At 49.8% G+C, this 19,825-nt stretch overlaps 1 protein-coding gene and 2 long non-coding RNA genes across 4 annotated transcripts; 1 reads left to right on the top strand and 2 right to left on the bottom strand.

Moving 5' to 3' along the window:
- Window positions 1–1,460: 1,460 nt before the first annotated feature.
- Window positions 1,461–2,304, bottom strand: LOC133163342 (uncharacterized). Its single transcript, XR_009716365.1, has 2 exons — window positions 2,037–2,304; window positions 1,461–1,872 (listed from the first exon to the last, which is right to left on the bottom strand). It is a non-coding gene; the product is annotated as an uncharacterized LOC133163342 (long non-coding RNA).
- Window positions 1,769–19,624, top strand: garnl3 (GTPase activating Rap/RanGAP domain like 3). Of its 2 annotated transcripts, none has more exons than XM_061292946.1 (31): window positions 1,769–2,110; window positions 7,809–7,878; window positions 10,737–10,811; window positions 10,931–11,030; window positions 11,128–11,246; window positions 11,435–11,499; window positions 11,727–11,790; window positions 11,907–11,933; window positions 12,003–12,078; window positions 12,148–12,246; window positions 12,338–12,441; window positions 12,516–12,624; window positions 12,690–12,735; window positions 12,838–12,944; window positions 13,025–13,140; window positions 13,643–13,747; window positions 13,819–13,893; window positions 13,968–14,082; window positions 14,263–14,289; window positions 14,390–14,506; window positions 15,061–15,177; window positions 15,244–15,401; window positions 15,485–15,643; window positions 15,766–15,832; window positions 15,906–16,013; window positions 16,238–16,356; window positions 16,452–16,587; window positions 16,661–16,720; window positions 17,394–17,621; window positions 17,699–17,828; window positions 17,915–19,624. In XM_061292946.1, the coding sequence occupies exons 1-31, from the start codon at window positions 2,013–2,015 to the stop codon at window positions 18,069–18,071; spliced, it is 3,153 nt and encodes a 1,050-aa protein (XP_061148930.1). In that variant the 5' UTR covers window positions 1,769–2,012; the 3' UTR covers window positions 18,072–19,624. The 2 variants fall into 2 exon arrangements, with proteins under 2 accessions (XP_061148930.1, XP_061148931.1); XM_061292947.1 differs by lacking the exon at window positions 1,769–2,110 and adding an exon at window positions 4,718–5,558.
- On the bottom strand, window positions 6,916–8,381 carry LOC133163344 (uncharacterized). Its single transcript, XR_009716367.1, has 3 exons — window positions 8,057–8,381; window positions 7,787–7,966; window positions 6,916–7,659 (listed from the first exon to the last, which is right to left on the bottom strand). It is a non-coding gene; the product is annotated as an uncharacterized LOC133163344 (long non-coding RNA).
- Window positions 19,625–19,825: the final 201 nt, after the last annotated feature.

The raw sequence follows: 19,825 nt of genomic DNA, 5'->3' as shown, positions 1-19,825 counted from the left end.
CATGGCGAGATAAAAGGCCGCCATTGGCTCGTTTTTCATGTACTTTCTCTCTCATGTGCTCTGGCTATCTTATCGCTTTTTTTTGGGGGGTGGGGGGGAGGCATCAATACAACATGCTAATGGCTTCGTGCCGATTAGCTGGGAATGGACGGAGCCAGATGCATCCCGGAAGGCCCGGTAATTGGTTTACTTGTAATCGGCTGGAATCGACAGCGTGCACGGCGCAGTCAAGCTCTTGGCTTGCCGCATTTCACTCATGATGCAACGGCCGTTGCCTGATCCTTGATGTGCTCCTTTCTCATTGTTTTATTGCGACGAGCGAGCGGTAATGGCGCTGCGCTCACCGACTGACACTGCCCAGGTGTCCGTGACATCCGCTTTCAATTAGAGGCCTCATCAGCAGCAGGATGGAGAGCGGGAGCTCGGCAATTACCGCCCCACTCTCGCTCTACATAATGACCGCACGAATGTGTGTGCGCACACACACATGCGCGTTCTGGGCAAACAAAAGCCACCGCAGATGTTTGGCCTCTGACTCACTCACTCACTCACTGGCTGTTCTAAACAAGATTCTTCCAAATCGGGCTGTTGGACTTCAGACTCAAGCCAGTCTCTGGATAAACCTCGAATGCACCAAAACATTTGCAGGTCACCTTGAATCAACCTTTAAAATGGTCAACCTTTCACTCTTTATGCAAAACGTGCCATTCTCCGTAAAGTGCTCGAGCCATGGAAATTTGCCAGCAGGTCCATCTCGAGCGAAGTATTGCGGCTCTTGATTTTTTTGCAGAATCACAGCAAGTTTTTAATAATAAAAAAAATAAATAAAAAAGAAATCAAATGGTTTATACACTTGAGTGTATTTTGTGTCTGTACTGTAGTTCTCACGTGTGGGACGTGTGCTTTTTTAAGGGACGCGGCCTCGTGAGTGACATCACAAGATGGAGTGGCATCTGCCTGTGAGCGTCTTGGTGTGAGATGTGGCCTACAGCAGCGCCTTGTGAGTTTTGCCCTTTTCTTTTTGGCATCTCTAGCGTCATGCCCACGTTTCGAAACCAAAAGTCGGCGCACACTCGTGACGTATCCAACGGAAGCGGCGTCTCCCCCCGCGTTCTTCATTTAGTGCCAAGTTGATTTTCTTTTCTTCTGTTGTTGCTCTTTGCACGCAAAGCGCTTGTTTACGACGATTTAGCGGCCGGCCGAGAAATGCGACGAGGGGGCGGCAGCCGCCAGGCATCTGCTCTTTACGCAACGGCGCTCGCCGGCAAAGCTATTAAAAGCTTTTTCTCTTCCATAGTCATTAGCGGCCCAGCAAAAAAGCACAGAGTATTTGCGTCAGGAAACGGTGATGCAATATTTTTTTTTTCTGCTTTTGTGACACCTCCAAAACAAAAAAGGGAAGCACACTTAGAAGGTCAAAATTGCACAAAAGACTGACTAAATGCAAACAAGTCGAAAGGTTCAACTTCAACTTCGCTGTAATGTCAAGATTGACAAAATGTGAACGATTGGAAAACAAAAACAATTTTTAGACCGACCCTGAAAAGAGAGCACAAAATTGTCCAGGTGCACTAAGAATGTGGCCTCTCTCCCTCTCTGTCGCTCTCTCTTTCTTTCTCGCTCTCTCTCCCGCTCTCTCGCTCGCTCACTTTCTCACGTCTCTGTGTACGGAGGCAGCGTAGTTGTCCCCAGCTAGGGAGCAACTCGCTACCCTTCGGTCGCTCGCGCCTGGAAAGCCCCAAGTGCCCCCCGCCCGCCCGTCGGCCCTCAGCCCACCCTCAGCCTCAGTTCCCCGAAAGCTCGCATGGAGGCGTTGACTGGCCGGCGACGGTGCGCGCTCGTCGGCTCCCTCACCAAACCTTTTTGTCCTGTCTGAAGAAGAAGAAGAAGAGGGAGGAGGAGGGAGGAGAAAGTCTGCAAGATCACTTTCAGCCGCAAAGGATTTTTTCAATTTTTTTTTCAGGGGGGGGGACTTTTGGGGAAGGGGGACGGAGTTCACTGAGTGCGCGCTCATGAATTCGGATAAAAATGTTTACCTCGGCAGAGACAAAGGCATCATGCGGAAGAGAGCGCTGCTCCTCCGCAAGGGCTGCAGCTTCGAGATTACCAGGTAGGCTCGGCTCGGCTCGGCTCAGCTCTTTCCGCTTGCCTTCCTTTAAGGAGGACCAGAACCAGGACCCATGTTTACTCTGCCATGTGGCACCAATGTGTGGAGAATTTTGCTCGTCACTTCTGCTCACAAAAACATCCAAGTATCGCGTTTTTTTGCACACCTTAACTGCTGCAGAGCGGATGTCAAGTCATGCTTCGTTTTGTCCGGGGGGGGGGGGGGGGCAGGGGGGTTACCGGCTGGTCCAATCAGGGATGAGGGCACCCAACCGTCAAGCGCACGGGGACACTGAGGGGGTGTCACTGGCTGCACCACTGAATCGACCAAGCCATGACACAACCCCCCCCCCCCCCCTTCAATTAAACACATGGAATTGTAATTGCTGATAGGAGCCACAAGATGGCAGCAAAGATCACTATCTTTGCAAAATAGGTAAATGCTAATTAGCAGAACGGCAAGCAGGCTGAAATGGAAAGTTTGGGCAATGTTGGAGGTGTTTAGATTAAGGTTGGGGTCTATTTTAGGAGTAGTTTGGGATCCTTTGCAAAGTCTGAGGGATCTTTCTGCTCGTGAGGCGAACGCTTCCTTCGCCCAGAAAAATAGACGCAAATTATGAGCTAATAGACGAAAGGCCAACAAGCCCGAACGCTTTGATTGGAGCGCCGCGTGGACGTTTGCTCGTCGTTGGCGACATCTGCTTCCATTTAGAGCCTCGTTCGCTCGCACCGAATGAAAAAGCACTCCGGGAAGGCTGGAAAAACATAGGCCGTTCTCGTCGGCTGGAACCGGGCCAGCGGACGCTGGGAGCTATTTGGATGCTTTTCAACCGCCGATGACGCAAAGAGAGTGAGCAAGCTGAGCGGGTGGGAATGTCTGTGGCATACACCCCCTGGTGGTGACCCCGCCCTCGCCCCCAAATGATAAGTGTACAGTTGGCTTGGCGCTCGAGGTCACCAGCGCTTCAAAGCGGCTCTTGGTGTGTTTTGCTTCAAGGTCGGCCGTTACAGATGTTTCATTGAAGTTATTAATATTTCGCTTTGACTTTGGTCTCAGTTCAGTTTCGACTATTTTAAAGCAGTTTGTCAGGTTTGATTTTATTTCAGTACATTTTTAACAAGCATCTGGTTAAGGATTGTTTTTTTTGCTCATTCATGCTGTGGAGTTTTTTAAAAATAGTTTGAGTAAAATGTAATAGATAAGAACATTTATATGTAACAGGCTTAGGGTTCAGTTGCTGGATTGATTGATTGATTGATTGATTGATTGATTGATTGATTGATTGTTGGACACATTTTCAAACAAGATGAACTGATGTGATTTGGCTGTAATGAAAGTTTTTTACCACAGGAAGGCAGGCTCTATCAAACAATTGAGACCCAAACCGGCAGGCAAGTCAATTCCAGGGTCAACACTAAACCTAAATATATTTAAAACATTTTTAAGAGTCATTAATGAAACGTCATAAACTACTTAGTCTTCAAGGAACGCAACATTTCATTTAAACGTATGCTTTTGCATCCAATATTATCTATAGGCGCATATTGTTACTGTTGCTGCTCTAAAATTGGTCTTGTTGGCGCTAGCACACTCATGCTGACGGAGGGCACCAAAAGCAATTCAAATGTCATTTGGGTAATTGCGCTCAATGACATTTTCCCCGGCAACCCTCTGGCATTTGACGCTCGATGGGCAACAGGCCAACTTTTGTTTGATTGACCTAACCAGCACGAGTAATACGGTGGCCTGAAATGACCAAAAGGCCAAAGTACGGTGGCCATCAAAGGCCAAAGTTTTTTTTTTGTTTGTTTTTTTTTTTTTTTGTCAAAGGCTTCATGGTTCGCGTCGGCGGGAAGGTTACTTTCCAAATGTCAAACTCAGCCTTCAAGGCGAAAGCACTCAATTGATCTGCGAAACAAAGCCCCCTGGTGGCCGATTTGACCGCTGTCAGCTGCTACCTATCGACGGAGCGAAAAACATATTGACCCCAGCCAGTTTTTCTTTTTCTCTAAAATGAATCGTAGCGGGCGATATTCCAACAATGTTCATGTTGCGCTTCTTTTAATATGAAAGCCTCAAAAGGCCACGTTTGGCAACATTGTCCATGTCAACTGGTTTGTTTTTCCGCTATGGTGGTGTTGAAGGGGCAAAAATTCAAAATGGAACAATTCCTCAATTAGCGCATACCGTCGTCGCCATGAGAAACAAATTGCCGTCCCCAGAGTTGCCGTGGCCTTACTTACGCGACCTCCTTGTTGACGCCGACGCAAAGGTCACGACGATGGGGGCGCATTGTTGTGCGTAAGCTCGGCCCTGGGGTCTAATTAGTCTGCTTGTCAAAGGATTCCGACGGCAGGCTAAGAAAAGGCGCTATTTTCGGCATCCTCGCCACTCTGCCAGCTCGGGTGTCATGACAAAGACGAGAAGAAGTCGCTCGCGTAGCTTTGGGTGTTTTCCCATCACGCGCGTGGGGGGGGGGTTCTGTTGATGAAATATTGATGAGCAGCAGCCCAGTGGCGTCTAGCCTGAGCTGAGAATTCCTGGATGCGCTCACCTCTACTATGTGTGTGTGTGTGTGTGTGTGTGGGGGGGGGGGGGGGGGGGGTCTTTTGTGATGGTGTCAGGCGTACTACAGCTCCCATTTCACCTGTGTGTGTATTCACTTTTGAGTCTCACTGTTGATGAAACTTTTGACCCATTTTTCAAGGTTTGTCCTTGTGAGTTTTCTTCCTCAGCAGTATGGAGCTAGCATAGTAAAAATATGCAGTGGATGTTTTGAGCACGATACTGGATGATGGACAGAATAGATGATTGATTGGCTGAATGCTCGCTTGTTGCTGTCCATCTTCATTCGTTGAAATCCTGGAAGATGTTTTTATTTGTTTACTTTGCGTTGCATTTCCTCGGGATACCATTATGTCATCCGGCATCCTGACATCACTTTGGGCGAAGTGCAAAGAGAAAAGCTTGACGTCACAAGGGGGGAGGGGGGTGATTTCTGCCGTGGACCGACCGGGTGCCTTTTCCACTCCCACAGAGCCAGCAGCCGAAAAGTGTCGCGTTCACACACACGCATGCAAGGGGGTCAGAGGGAGGGCGGCATGCGGCACTGAACGCACTCTCCTCTCCTCGGGCGCTGCGGAGCCACCAATTCACGGCAGAGTGGCTTTTCTTTTTTTTTTTCTCTCCCCGTTTTGGATCAGCCAGTGTCGGCGGGCGGGCGCCGCAGTGTGCACAGATGATGAGGATGAGGATGCTGCTCGCTTAGCAGGGCGCCGGAGAACAACAAGAAGAAGCAATAACAGGAGAGGACGACTTTGCATGGAGGAGTAGGGGGGCTTGTTTTTTTTCTTCTTTATTTTTTTTTCCCCCCCCTTTTCCACCAGTCTGTTGGAGTAGACATGAACAGCGTGGATCCAGCATCCAGTAAACTGTTGACTTTCAATCAGCGGTAAAAATCCACCATGTTTCTCATCCGTCGTGCAACCCCCGCTGTTGTTTGCACCTTGCATCTGTTGCATGTATGCGCCTCCTCTTCCTCCTCGTGCTCGTCTTACATGCGCCAGCGAGGTTTGCGTTGCACTCCTGGAAGTTAATTCAATCAGCGCCGTGCTGCTGCTGGAGTTTGGACACCACGAAGGCAACATGTGCCTTTTTGTGACGCATGCTCCATGTGCAAAACTGTCTTGCCATTCGGCGAAAGTACAACTACTGTTGCTTTATTCCACCCCACTTTTGGTCTGCAGCAGCTATTCGATCAAACAACTGGGCTGTGTCAGTATAACGAACACGCAAGAATGTCTGAACATACTCTGGAGGTGCTGCTGTTTTGGTTAGCGACAGTGTTCCAACGGCATCAGCCTGTCATATGAAACAAAATGTGTTTCGCTAGAATCATCCCAGAAAAAATGCTGTTTTTTTTTTTTTCACGTGCGTGTTATTTTTAGCATCATGGTTCCTCTGTTAGCTAACAACACGATAGCGACTGGTTGAATGTGTGAACTTTATTCCGCCACCTTGTTTTTAGGTGTGACAATTTTGCGGCTTGTGAGGTTGTGTCGCAGTCGCAGCAGAGGTGTGTGCGACAGCTCCTCCGTGTGGGGCTTTGCTGCAATGTCATTGTAACTTTTGACCTTTGTGTATGAAGAAATACCGTTTTTTTCCGTGTATAGTGCGCCCCCATGTATAGTACGCACCCCTAAAAATGGCATGCTGATGCTGGAAAAAAGCTTGTACCCATGTATAATACGCACCCAATTTTTATGAATTTTTAAAAAAAAAAAATTTTTTTTTTTTTTTTTTTTTTTTTTTTTTAAGTCCCAATGATCGTCACACACGCAGGGAGGCAATGGGTCCCATTTTTATAGTCTTTGGTATGGTCTTAACTAGGCTGGATGTAATTTTTTTTGTTGGCGTTGATTTCTCCGACTGCCCGTAAACGCACCGCAGAACGGATGCGCAAGACACGTCAGCTATATAAAGAGCGAGAGTTCAGTTCTCTACCTAAATCCGTATTACAGGTAATATTTTATTTCACAACACTTTGCCTTGTTCCTTTCTTCTCTGCTGTTCACTTCAAACACGCTCCATGCGACCGCAATGCTCTCGTATCAGACGCTTGCTCGATCACCTGCTCGTTTGCTGTCCCGTGCGCGCACGGAGCGCGGTGGTGCGTTTAAGGGCAGTCGGAGAAATCAATGCCAACAAAAAAAATTACATCCAGCCTAGTTAAGACCATACCAAAGACTATAAAAATGGGACCCATTGCCTCCCTACGTGTGTGACGATCATTGGGACTTAAAAAAAAAAAAAAAAAAATTTAAAAAAAAAAAAATTTAAAATTTTTTTTGTACCCATGTATAATGCGCACCCCAGATTTTAGGACAATAAATTAGTTAAATTTTGCGCACTATACACGGAAAAAAACGGTAGGCGGCCATCTTGTAACGACATGACAGGAACGAAAGGAAGAATTTACCAAAAAAGAGGCCGAGTGTGTTTGCTTCAATTGAATTCTTTGTCACCCCCAGATGAAGTTCACTATAAAACTGATCCGTAAAACAAAACAGAATGAAGAATGTTGAGCCGAACTATTTTGTCTAACCAAAGTCAGTGAAATGCTAACATGTCATTGAGCGGCGTAAACACTACGGTGTGTTTGAGCCCTCAAGCGACTCAAACGCACGCAGAGTAGCGGAGTTACGCAGCAGGCATACAATATATTTTTATCGCGCTATAGCGGGGGCGCTAATGAGTCACCGCATCTTGGCGGCAACTGCTGCAACGGGAGACGTCTTTTTCATAAGTGAGCCTCTCTGCTGTCGTTTCATCTTGCGTCTTGAAAAAGGAGCGCGGGCGTAGTAGCCGGCCGGGTCCGACCCGCCCGCTGGATGCGAGTGAGGCTGGAAAAAGCTCCGAGCGTGTATTATGTATAAGCGCCTCCATTTCCACCAGGAACCTGAGCAGGGTGGCGTGGCGTGAGCTGGGTCTTTCTCAACCATTGTCATCTCTTTTCTTCACGCATTGAAAAGAACAGCAGCATTATTCCCTACCTGCAGCAACGAAACAAACAAAATAAAATGGCCATAAATGTCATACATTGATTTTCAATGGATTCATTTTGGTTTGAAATCAAAAATGTTGCCAACATCCTCATGTATCAAGGGATTTTGTCTTTACCCAGCGTGTGTTTGTCTTGCAGCTCAGCCTCGGAGGACTTGGGCTGCCGGCGTGGAGACTTCAGCAGGAAGCACTACGGCTCTGTGGAGCTGGTGAGTCATAGCCACCGTCAACCATACTGATTATGGATTGAGACAGCGGCGCTCGCTCGCTCGCTCGCTCGCTCGTCAGGAGAGAGGCCTGTCGGAAAATCACATCTGGAGTAAACCTCCAGTCAATCTGAAACCGGAAAAGTAGCGTACTGAAAAGGGAATGAACGCTGTGGCATACTGGGAACGTATCGTTTGCAATCGGAGCGAATCGTATTTCATCGTAAGCACGCTTCGCTGCGGCAAATCTAGGGGTAGCTTTGTTGCTCTCCCTCGTCTTTGTCCTGCTCTCCTTCACTGGACTGACCCGGACAGACGGGCCGGCCGCCGTGGGCCGATGAGTCAGCGTGCGCTGGGCGTGGTCCGTGCCCACCGCCGCCGCCTCGTCTTCCCCCGCACTTGATTCGTGTTGTCGCTGTGACGACGCGGCCAGGCATGAAAGGAAGTATGCAAGAAAGCTGTTGCGGGCTCCTACTAAGCTGTTGAGTCACTATTGCTTCTTGCTATGCTTCCTGGGAGGACGCTCATTTCTGGACCAGATTAGCCTGGAGGGAAAAGCGCACGCTGCCAATCAGCACCGACAGACGGACGCTTCACTCGGGGTGGGCGCACGTGTGTGACAGTGCTGTGTCAGAGTCAGGATGAGGTCACTGACAGTCTTAAAAAAAAAAAAGTCCAACGGGTCTCTCAAGACGACTGTTGCGGTAAAACGACACAACTGCTACAATGGACGAAGACTAGCCTAGCTTGCTAGCATTGTGTTATTGTTATGTTTCGATTTCAAAACGACGGAAACAGACGGCACACCCGTCTGCTGGCCGCCACCAAACCGGCATCGTTGCCTCTAAGGCTTTTTGTCCGCTTTGTCACTTTGGATGACGCGCGTGCACGTCTGACACCCGAGGACGCCTGCTGAGTTGGGCGGCAGCAGGCGCTCGAATTCCGCATGTTCACTTCTAGCTTTGCTTTTTCTGCTGTTGACACAAACAACAAGAGAATTGCTTCCTGCAGGAGATGAAACTCGGAGCAGATGATTCCGCAGTTATTAATATGAACTACCTCGGCTTACTGTAAAAATAGAAAAACAACGAAGCCAAGTCACTGTAAAAGTGTTTGATAGTTTTCACCCCAGCATAAAAGTCTTTAAAGGCAAGTTTGGCTTCACAAACATCTCCTTTTCTCCATTTTGGATGAGGAACCGTTGTTTTTGATGAAACAAATGCATATTGATTACAAAGGAAGGCAAACGAATGAGTTAATGAGGGCAGAGGAGCAAATGGGGCTGTCTGGTCTCACTGCCCACCCCCCCAACTGTAATACATAAATCATCTTGTAAAGCAGACCAGCGCCATGCTGTGACACATCTGTCCCCCCCAAGTCCCCTGAGGGCCATCCACACGGCCACACCCTGCCAATGTCTCGTCATTTATCCCAGCGCGCCCGCCCGCCCTCCTTCTCCGGGGAATCGTGAGGCTGCATCCGCATGTACGCTGATGAGATCCCATATCAATAACAAGACGCCAAATGTAGTCATTTAGCACAGCTTTGTCACCTCCCCGCAGAAATGACGTCAGGGGTGATGCCAAAGGGATTCAAATCTTGCTAGCTTAATGCTAACATATCATACAAAACACCATAGAGCGGCTAATTGAAATGAGCAGAAGGTGGCTTTATTGACGGAAAAAGAATTTCAATCGGCGTCACTTTGATATCGCACAGAATAGAAATGATGTCATCCTGCAGCTGCGACCAGTCGATTGCATTTTCATTCCTCGCGTGAAAAACCCGAGCGGATTTTGTCAACCTTTCGGCTTCACAAAACAATTTCAATTCCGTTCCGCTGTATTTGTTTGGTGTAGTCTCTCCGCGCCAGGAAGGCTCCACTCTGGTGTTGCATAATTCAAAGACTTGATTTGTGTGCGTCTCTCTTGTTAAAACGTCCAGCCCGCTCGGTTTTCAGGCCATGCCTTTGCCTCCTCCGTACGGATGGCGAGGAAAGACTCAGTCAGCTTCCCCTCCATTATCCCACCATTAGATGCTTAATGTTGCACGAGGAAGATGGGGCTGGGGGGGGGGGGTGGATAGACAGTTTCCTCATGCACTTTACAGTTTGAAATGGAACGGCAGCTCTGCCCTTTTTCCCGCCTGCATCAATATGGATGTTGCCAGGTCTTGGACACGCGCCGCGCCGCGCCGTTGTTTATTAGCCGGGCGGCCACCTGCTCGCCTGCAATGACAAAACACTCGCACGCATGGCCGCTTGAATAGAACCAACTAGATTCCCGTTGGTGCTTGTATTAGCCAGGGTCGGCAACATGCGGCTCCAGGGCCCCCCCGTGGCTCCTTGTTTTTTTTTTTTTTGATGACTTAGTCATTAGCAATAATCACCTTATACATTTGTGTACTTCTTTCAATAATATGGACGGATTGTCACAGACAAAATGGAATTGTGAAAACCAACTCTGAAATGCCGCTTTGCCTCGCCGCGTCTTCACAATGATCTCTGTGGAGAAGGAGGGAGGGTCTAATTGGGCGGCTGGGTGACAGGGTGATGGTCAAAAGGCACAAGTGATACGTCCGGTTGCCTAGCGACCAAACATGCAGCGCAATTGTGATGATGATCCACCGTACTTCTTTGTCCTCTTGTGTATTTGTGAGCGTCCTCATTACTCAGCGCGTGCGTGCGTGCGTGCGTGCGAGGAGCCATCAGAGGCATATTTGCGGATTACCTCTCATACACACCTCGCAAATGAGCGTACTTCAGTCTGATGTCCAGTTTCTTCAGCTGTGAGAAAAATGTCAGTCGTGTGTGTGAGAACATTTTTGTAGTAGGCATTTTTAAAATGATGTTCTCCCGGCAGCTGATATCCAGCGACGCAGACGGGGCCATTCAGAGGGCGGGGCGCTTCCGCGTGGAGAATGGCTCCATTGATGAGGTACCGACCATGTGGAATTTCTGCCGCCCCCGAGAAAACCAACAAAACATTTTAAAAGGATTATTCCATGTATCACTTCAGTGACTGACTTATTTGGGCCTCATTTGTGTGATGAGCAGAATTTGGACTACGCTCCCGGTACCTGGAGGAGAACCGACGTGCACTTGGAAAATCCCGAGTACCACACCAGATGGTTCTTTAAATACTTCCTGGGGAAAGGTCAGTTGGACAAGCAGCAGCAGCATCCCAAACACGGCAAAGTTGTTCAACTCTTAGTACAAGGCGTAACGTATTTGACTCATTTCTTTTGTTTCAGTGCACCAAAACTACGTGGGCACGGATGCGGAGAAGAACCCCTTCTACCTGTCGGTAGTCCTGTCCGACCAGAACAACCAGCGGGTTCCGCAGTACCGAGCCATCCTCTGGAGGAAAACGGTACTGACCCACTAAATGTCCGCTAGCTTAGCGCCTGCTTGGGTGTGCTCATGTTGATCAACATCTTGAGTCGTGGATGGAGGTGTACATACATCAGAGCACCATGACTCGGCAACATTGTGCGAGTCATTTGTCACGTTTTTGGATTTAACCTTGCATTCTTTTCTTTGTGGTTCATGCGTGCACAGGGCACCCTGAAGATCAGCCTCCCTTACAGCCCCACCAAAACACTATCGGTCAAGTCCATCCTCAGGTGAGGAGACGCTTGCTCAAACTCGGACAGCAAGATGAAATGTGTTGGGAATGGATTAAAAAAAATAAAAAAGCAAACACACACACACACACTCATCAATATTGGAACGCACGCAGTCAACCGTGGTGCTTTGTGAAAATGTCCGCATGTTAAAGGCCGAGTGGCTTAGCATTTGCCTTCAGGCTATTTGCCCCATGCTGCTCTTCTCTTCTCTTGCGTGGTGACAGCGCCATGAACATGGACAGGTTTGAGAAAGGCCCGCGGGAGATCCTCAACCCCGACATTCAGAAGGTTAGCGGGACGTTCAAGCGCACGCCTAGCATAATGTCAAGTCGTGAAACGCCGTGCAAAGTCACGTCGTGTAGCGATAGCCACCGTAGCTAACTTTTATGTTTTCTGCTCCTCAGGATCTGCTCGTGTTGGAGGAGCAGGAGGTAAAAGATGGCGCTTACTGTCTTTTTTATTTTTCCACGGCTTTCATGATGAGTGTCACCTTTCCGCAGGGCTCCGTCAACTTTAAATTCGGCGTCCTGTTTGCTAAAGACGGACAGCTCACGGACGACGAGATGTTCAGCAATGGTAAACTCGCAAATGCTTCCCCGCTTGGCGAAACATTATATTTCCACGCCATTTGTCTGTCACCTGTAGAAATGGGCAGCGAGAGCTTCGATAAGTTCCTCAAGCTCTTAGGCGACAGCATATCCTTGCAGGGTTGGGCCGGCTATCGGGGGGGCCTGGACACCAAGAGTAAGTGGTGTTTTGCTATGCTAAGCTAATCCCTTCATGAGCTAGCGAAGAAGAGCACGGCATTATTTGAGCGGCTTGCTCGTTGTTGCAGACGACACTACGGGGATCAAGTCCATCTACACGGTGTATCAGGGCCACGAGCTCATGTTCCACGTGTCCACTATGTTGCCCTACTCCAAAGAGAACAAACAACAGGTGCGCGCGCGTGGGCTCACGTTACGCCCTTTGGGCATTTATGACTCCGCTGTTTTTGGCGCCCCCTGCCGCAGGTGGAGCGCAAGCGCCACATCGGAAACGACATAGTGACCATCGTGTTCCAGGAGGGCGACGAGGCGTCGTCCTCCTTCAAGCCGTCCATGATCCGCTCGCACTTCACCCGTATCCTTGCGCCGGCCGCTTCGTCTCTGTTCTTGTCCGTGTTTCCTTCACTCACACGTGCGCAGATATTTTTGCGTTAGTTCGCTATAATTGCCAGACTGACAGTTACAGGTAAGCGAGCACCTCACAAACATTTCCAAGCGGTGTTCTTCTTCTTCTTCTTTTTTTATTCTTATTTTTTTTGGTGACTGTTTCCGTTCTCTCTCGTTGCAGGTTGAAGATTTTTTCCGAGGAGAGCGTCCCGCTGTTTGGACCGCCTCTGCCGTCGCCGCCGGTCTTTACGGATCACCGCGAATTCAGGGACTTTTTATTAGTCAAACGTAAGATTCTTTTGGATATATTTATTTTTTGTTACAGTGGATTGAGGAGCCACGTCAATCGATGCGATTTCTTCGCACAGTAATCAACGGAGAGAAAGCCACACTGGAGACGCCGACGTTTGCCCAGAAGCGTCAGCGGACCTTGGACATGTTGATCCGCTCGCTCTACCAGGACCTCATGCCCGACCTGCACAAGGTACCAGAACCAAAAGGTTTTTGGGTACCCCCCCCCCCCCCCCCACCTCCTCTTCTTCTTCCATGTCACCACTGCGACTTGAGAAGCTGCTGACTGTGTTCTCCACTGCGTCCCACTGCGTACTGCACCACAGCGCATGCGCACACACATAATACACACACACACACACAGACTTCCCAATTCCACTGCAGTGCCCCTTTTTTTTGTGTGTGTTTCCTCCCTGCTGACTCTGGCTGTCACTGTCAAGCCGAAAAGGCAAAAGCTGCTCACGCACGCGCGCACTTAAGTCGCACGCGCCTCGTACTGTCCACAAAACCGATGAACGTAGATTTTTACTTATAGTCGCTCCGTTTTATTCAGCATGTTGTAATACAGACGACGGAAAAATGGACTTTTGTACAGTGTGCCGTGCCGTGCCTCTCTAAGACGCCTCTTGCGCTGTCTTCCACCTCCATCGTGTTTGTGCGCCGGCGCCACCCATTAGGTCCCTTTCTCCCCGCAGAACATGCTGAACCGCCGCTCCTTCAGCGACGTGCTGCCCGAGTCGCCCAAGTCGGCGCGCAAGAAGGAGGAGGCGCGCCAGGCTGAGTTTGTCAGGATCGGCCAGGTCAAAGCGCAAGCGGGATTGCCACGTAAGCACAGAATTGGAACCAAAATCGAATGCTCTGCACCGCGCAGGCTCTCAAGCTAAAGACCATCGTGAGAGGCGACGCCCCCACCAGCCTGGTCACCACCGGCTTGTGCAGAAAAGAGGTGACGCCTTTCGGCTCGTGGCTGCAAAGAGCCCCTCTGACGTGTGTGTGTGTGTGCGTGCACGTGTGCGGCAGCCGTGGGAGTCGCAGTCGTTCTGCAGCGCGTTCCCTCACGAGGTGGTGTGCGCCGACTCGTGGGGCCAGTCGCTGCTGGTGGCCACCGACACGGCAGGGGTCCTACTGCTGGACGGTGAGTTCATTGCAATTGTCCTCTCTCTCAATCCCTCTCCCCTTCAATTGGCAAGCTCATTGATACGGACGCTTCTTTTTTTTTTTTCTTGTCCAGCTTTGTGACGTTTTTATTTTCATTCATCTCCTCAACTCACTATGACAAAAATGTAACCGTGTGTTTTTCTTTTTCCCCGTCCAGGCCCTGATCTGCCTTCATCCAGCACCGGTGAGCGCCACCAACGTCAACCATTCATTTCCTTTCTTTCTGGTTAGCTTTGACCTTTCCTTTTTTTTTTTGGCTTACGACTGGCTATTGTGTGCGGCAGAGGCTCAGGCTCTCCCGGCAGCGGCGGCGGCGGCGCAGGTGTTTGACAAGACGCTGGCGGTGAAGCAGATGCACATACTTGAGCCTCAGGACCTGCTCATCACCAGAGCAGACAAAGGTGAAGGCAGTTTAGCAGATTTTTTTTTTCTCCCCCAAGCTAGGCGAGGATCCGTCACTGTGCAGCGTTTTGCTTTGGCGGCGGACGGACGCGTCGGCGGCAGCCGACCTCCTTTGCTTCACTGAACTTATCGACCCGATGTCGCTAGCGTGCTGTCGTTTGGCTCCGTTCATCCTTAAGGAGCCAAAGGAAATGTGTCTGAAGAACACACGCGGCAGGAAAACGGCCGCATCCGAAGAGCGCGTCATCAATTTTCCCGCTCGGCCTCATCCTGACAAATGTGATTAATTTGCTTTTGATGGCGCCACGCCACCGCAGCGCCGCATTTACCCCGACATTTTACGGCTCCTTGACGGGCTTCTCCCAGGAAACGCGCATCTTCCAGGATAACCAGGCCCGACGGTGTGATGGCAATATTTTGTTGTTCTATCGATACTGTCACTGCAGGGGCGGGGCCAAATATTCCTACTCGTTGTTTCCCTAGATAGACAATCAGTATTTTACAGCTACTTGTGCTGACGCAGCGTAAAAATGAAGGCTCGTTTCTGTCCCAGGGAAGGACGCTCGACTGTACGTCTTCCGTCTGAGCACGCTCAGGAGAAGCCTGGAGGAGCGCCAACAGGCCCGGGGCAAGTGCGATAGCCGAGAGAATAAACTGGAGAAAACCAAAGGTGGGCCCTGACCGGCCGGCCGATGGCCGCCCACGTGACTCTGACAGCCTCGGCCCGTGCCGCCAGGTTGCCATTTGTACTCCATCAACACGCACCACGGCTCAGAGCTGAGGATCGTGGCGGCCATCCGGAACAAGCTGCTCCTCATCACCCGCAAACGCTTCGAAGGCTTCAGCGCCGTGGGCGGGGTCGACTCGCCGGTGGAGGAGTTTCAGTACATTCGGGTACGGCGCCGCCGCCGCCTCGCACGGGCTCAGACCGCGGATGACGGAAGTGTCATCCGATGGGTTTGGCTCCTCTCCGCTAGGAGATCTGCCTGTGCGACCCGCCCGCCGTGATGGCGCTGGTGGACGGGCCGACGGGCGAGAACGACAACATGATCTGCGTGGGCTACAAGCATCAGTTTGACCTGATCAACGAGAGCACGGGCGACGCCTACCGGCTGCACCACGTCGACGCCAACAGGGTGCGTTTCCAGCAAACTACAGACTTGTTTAGCCAACGTCTGCTAGCATAATGCTAGCGTAGCAGGTGAAATGCCACGGAAGAAAGCTTTTCATTGTTACAATGGCGCTTTTCTCTTCTCAGGTCAATTTTGTGGCAGCTATCGACGTGTACGAGGATGGCGAGGCCGGGCTGCTCTTGTGTTACAATTGTGCGTACACTGAGGTCCCTTTTTTTTTTCCCACAGCCAACAAATTCTCATTGTTAATCCCTTCTTTTGGCAGATATTTGCTCGTACAAGAAAGTGTGTCCGTTCAACGGCTCCACGCCCATGATCCAGTCCAACGCCTCCGACTTCCACTTCAGCTGGAACCAGATGCCCAACGCTATTGGTACGTTGCCATGGCGATGCCACATGCGCTTGCCGTCGCCATGAAGCGGCATGTCGCACATGTACGCTTATTAGCGGCACCGTATTCACATACACATTACACGCTATACATTCAAGCAACTGTTTTACAAAATGTAATGAGCATTTTACACTCCAGATCAGTAGGGGGCAGCATATCATGTGCTGATCTATCATCCTTCCGCCGGTGTTTGTTTTTTTCTCCAGTGTGCGCCTTCCCATACATCCTGGCTTTCACCACCGACTCCATCGAGATCCGCCTGGTGGTCAACGGCAACCTGGTGTACACGGCGGTGGTCCCGGAGCTGCAGCTGGCCTCTTCGCGGGTCAGTACTGGATTCTTTGCCGGGCATTAACAACACGCTCGTGTTTCATTCACGCACAAAGTGAAGTGTGCTCTCCCTCATTTCAATCTTGGCAGTCGGACATCTACTTCGTGTCTTCGGCTCCGGTGAGCTCAGCCTCCAACTGCAGTTCCAGGGACGCCAGCTCGCAGAGTTCCCCGCAGACGCCCACCGGCTACGAGATGCCCGTTTTCCCCTCGCCCCTCGGGGACGGTAAGCCTTCTCGGAGAATAAAAATCCCACCAGGTGCTGATTTTGCCCAGTAAGGTATTTGGTTTGCTTTCAGATTCCATACGGATCCCCTACGGTACCAAGCTTTCGCTTTACACGTCTAAGGACGCTGAAGGTATCGTGAACGACGTCGCCGGAATGTTACGTGAATGTCTCGTGTCTTATCTTGTCCTATTTTTCCACTTACCTCATCATTTGAAAGCCTAACCCCAATTTAAAAGCATTACCCAGATTGGAAACCCCAAGTTTGTGTTGTCCTGTTTCAAATTGAATGATTCGAGCGACGCTTCAGTCAGCGCTGCGATGACAAAGCTCCAAATAGCGTGCCGAGTAGTTGGTGCCTGAAAGCAGATGAGGTCGCTATGGAAGGGGGGGGGGGGGTGATTTATAGATTGCACTGTCGCCATGGAGACTTTTGTCCGCCCCAGTCCAAATAACGACGCCTCCAAAAGGGAGGAGGAAGTGGATCGGAGCTCCTTGGGGGAGGGGTCAGGTGATGTCATTGCAGCAATTAGCACTAAGAGCCCTCGTAAAAAAAAAATCAAATAAAATCCCATCTCATTGGCCGGATGACGCCAATCACCCGACTGACCTGAATAAGCCGCAAGGCGTGTGCTGGCATTTTATCAGCTAGCTCTTGGGAGCGACAGCAGCAGCGCCCCCCAGTGGCCACTGGCAACTGCCAAAGCTTGTTTTGGCCGTGCTCCGAAGAAACCCACATTTTCAAATGCTTTGTTTCCCTACGCATATTTTTCTTGTGCTCAAGCTCTCTTGTGTCCTCCTCCCAGGCGAGTCGGCGTCTAAGCACATCTTCAAGATCCCCCTGTGCAACCTGGTGGGCCGGAGCGTGGAGAGGCCGCTCAAATCGCCGCTGGTCAACAAGGTGCTGACGGCGCCGCCCGCCGCTCCCGTCCCGGTGGCGTGCGCCGGCCCCCTCGTCTCGGCCACGCACTCGCTCTCCCTGTCCCGCATGGAAATCAAGGAGATAGCTAGCCGCACGCGCAAGGAGCTGCTGGGTAAACATACTTTGCGCTTCTTTCTGCAATATCGTTTATGTAAATAACACACACACACACGTGCATCTTTTTAACAGGTCTCACAGAAGAACCCAGCAGTAAATCAGACGGCGCCGGCGGCGTGTCCAAAGCGAGGAAAGCCAGCAAAAAGAACGTCACGGCGGAGGAGCCCAGAGAGCGAGCGCTAATGTCCACCAACAGCGACAGGTCAGATGCCGTCCAACTTGGGCTGACAATATGAAACCGTCCCATGCGGCGCGTGAGCTCATCTGGGCAATTTACCCGTTCATCAGATTGGACTCGGAGGCGGGCGACGCCGACTTGGACGCGGCGTCTATTTTGGAGGCGGAGCCGGAAACATCGGTGCTCGGGGCCGAAAGTCCTCCGTCCCTGGCCGGCGCCTTCGCCCTCGCCGCGTCCTTCGAGGAAGACGTCCTGGACCTCAAGTGAAGACAATCCCCTTGTGCACTTCTCTCACTCGTGTACCTTTTGACACTGCTCACAAAAAAAAAATGGGATTTTGGGCTGACATTTCAAGACATGAAGAAGAAATATAATTATATGGAGGGAGAGAGTGTGTGCGTGTTACGGTGTGATTGTAAGACCCCGAAACATTCAACAACCAGATAAAGGCTTTGAAAAGGTCACCAGTATTGATCCTGAAATTTCCCCCAAAAGCTCAATAATCCAAATTTTCTGTGAGTAGTAGACTATTGTAGTTTTTCTTTGTTGTTGTTGCCGTTTTTTTCTTTTTTTTTAATGCAAATTGATTTCAATTTGTTATTTTTGTCTCCCCTCGTTCAAGATGGCCACCACGTCCGACGGATGTGTCGGTGTGCGAGTGTTGCTAATCAATACCCAAAGAGTGGCCACCGGTGTCAGGTTCAAGCCCAATTTGATGATTTAAGTGTGGTATCACGAGATGCGCTGATTCTATTTTGGAACAAATGTCGCTTGTAGAAGTCTGTTTGTACACAAAGTGGCGCCATGAAGCGTATTTCTAGATGTATTCTATCAAAACAAATCTATTTTATTGTCTTATTTCGTAAGAAGAGCAGAAATGGTCTCTTCTCTGGCTAATTGCCCTTTCACAGGTTGAAAGGAGGGCTGGAGGACTTTCCTTCCCTAAAGTGCCAGCAGCCAGCGCCAGTGGAATCTGCGTCACCTCCTTCAGGGCTTGGCGCTAGCAGCCATGATTGTAGTCCTTTTCCAGGTAACCTGAGTCCTAATTCGTTACAAGAAATGCGCACCAGAGGTTTTTTTTTTTTTTTTTTTTGCCCAACATCTCAAACAAAATCGGCACCAATTGGAACTGAATATTGTAAAAGATCGTTTTGAAACGAAGCGCGATATAGCAACGGGGTTGGCTGTATTTATCTCTCTAATGCACCCTTTTGAAAGAGCTCAGCATCCCAATCTGAAGTCCAATCAATCCAGCTTTTGAAGGGCCAGTCCCCGCAGCAGCCTTGGTAGAACTTTGCATGACCTCGTCACTTCCTCAAACCAGGAAACGTTAACACACACACGCACGCAAAATGTTACGCAATGTTTACAAAGGTCCTCCACTCTCATGTCTATTATGACGGCCGGGTTCCCGTCTTATTGCTTCTTTGTTTGTTTGTTTTCCTTTGTCTACCTCCCTTTGGCTCTTTTGTTGTTGTTGTTGTTCTTGTTGTTGGATTGTTGCTGAACCTCTTTGTCCTATCCAATGAAACAAAACACCACACACGCACACACACACGTGGAAAAAAACCAACACCAAGTGTCTTAAAAATATTGTACCGCCATTGTTTTTAATGCCAAGTACTACTTGTAAATGTTTGTGTATCAAATGTGGCCTCGAATTACGAAGCAGAGCTTATTATGACGATGATGATGACTATTATTATTGTTGTTATGACGATGATTATTGGAGCAGTTATTTGAAACAAGTGCTGTAGACCACCGCTGTGAAAGTAAGTCTTTCTGTTTATTGATATGTCATAAATATTTATGACATTTCAGCCCTTTGTTTTTTTTCAAGTGCTGACTCATTTGTCGACGTGCTCGGGTTATTTCCATTCCAAGAATGACTTTCTCTTTGCTTCCCGCTCGTTTCATGGCCTCTCGCCGAACAATCCGCTGGCCGTTCCAACCCAAACAGGGCCTCTTGACGGGAAGCGGCCTGGAAAATCCAGGGAGGGGGGAGAGCAAAACATCCAACC

Source organism: Syngnathus typhle, linkage group LG12 (genome assembly GCF_033458585.1).
Source record: "Syngnathus typhle isolate RoL2023-S1 ecotype Sweden linkage group LG12, RoL_Styp_1.0, whole genome shotgun sequence".
In the NCBI taxonomy this organism is placed as follows: Eukaryota; Metazoa; Chordata; class Actinopteri; order Syngnathiformes; family Syngnathidae; genus Syngnathus; species Syngnathus typhle.
The sequence above is the reverse complement of the archived record's forward strand: the minus strand, read 5'-3'. Positions and strand labels throughout refer to the sequence as shown.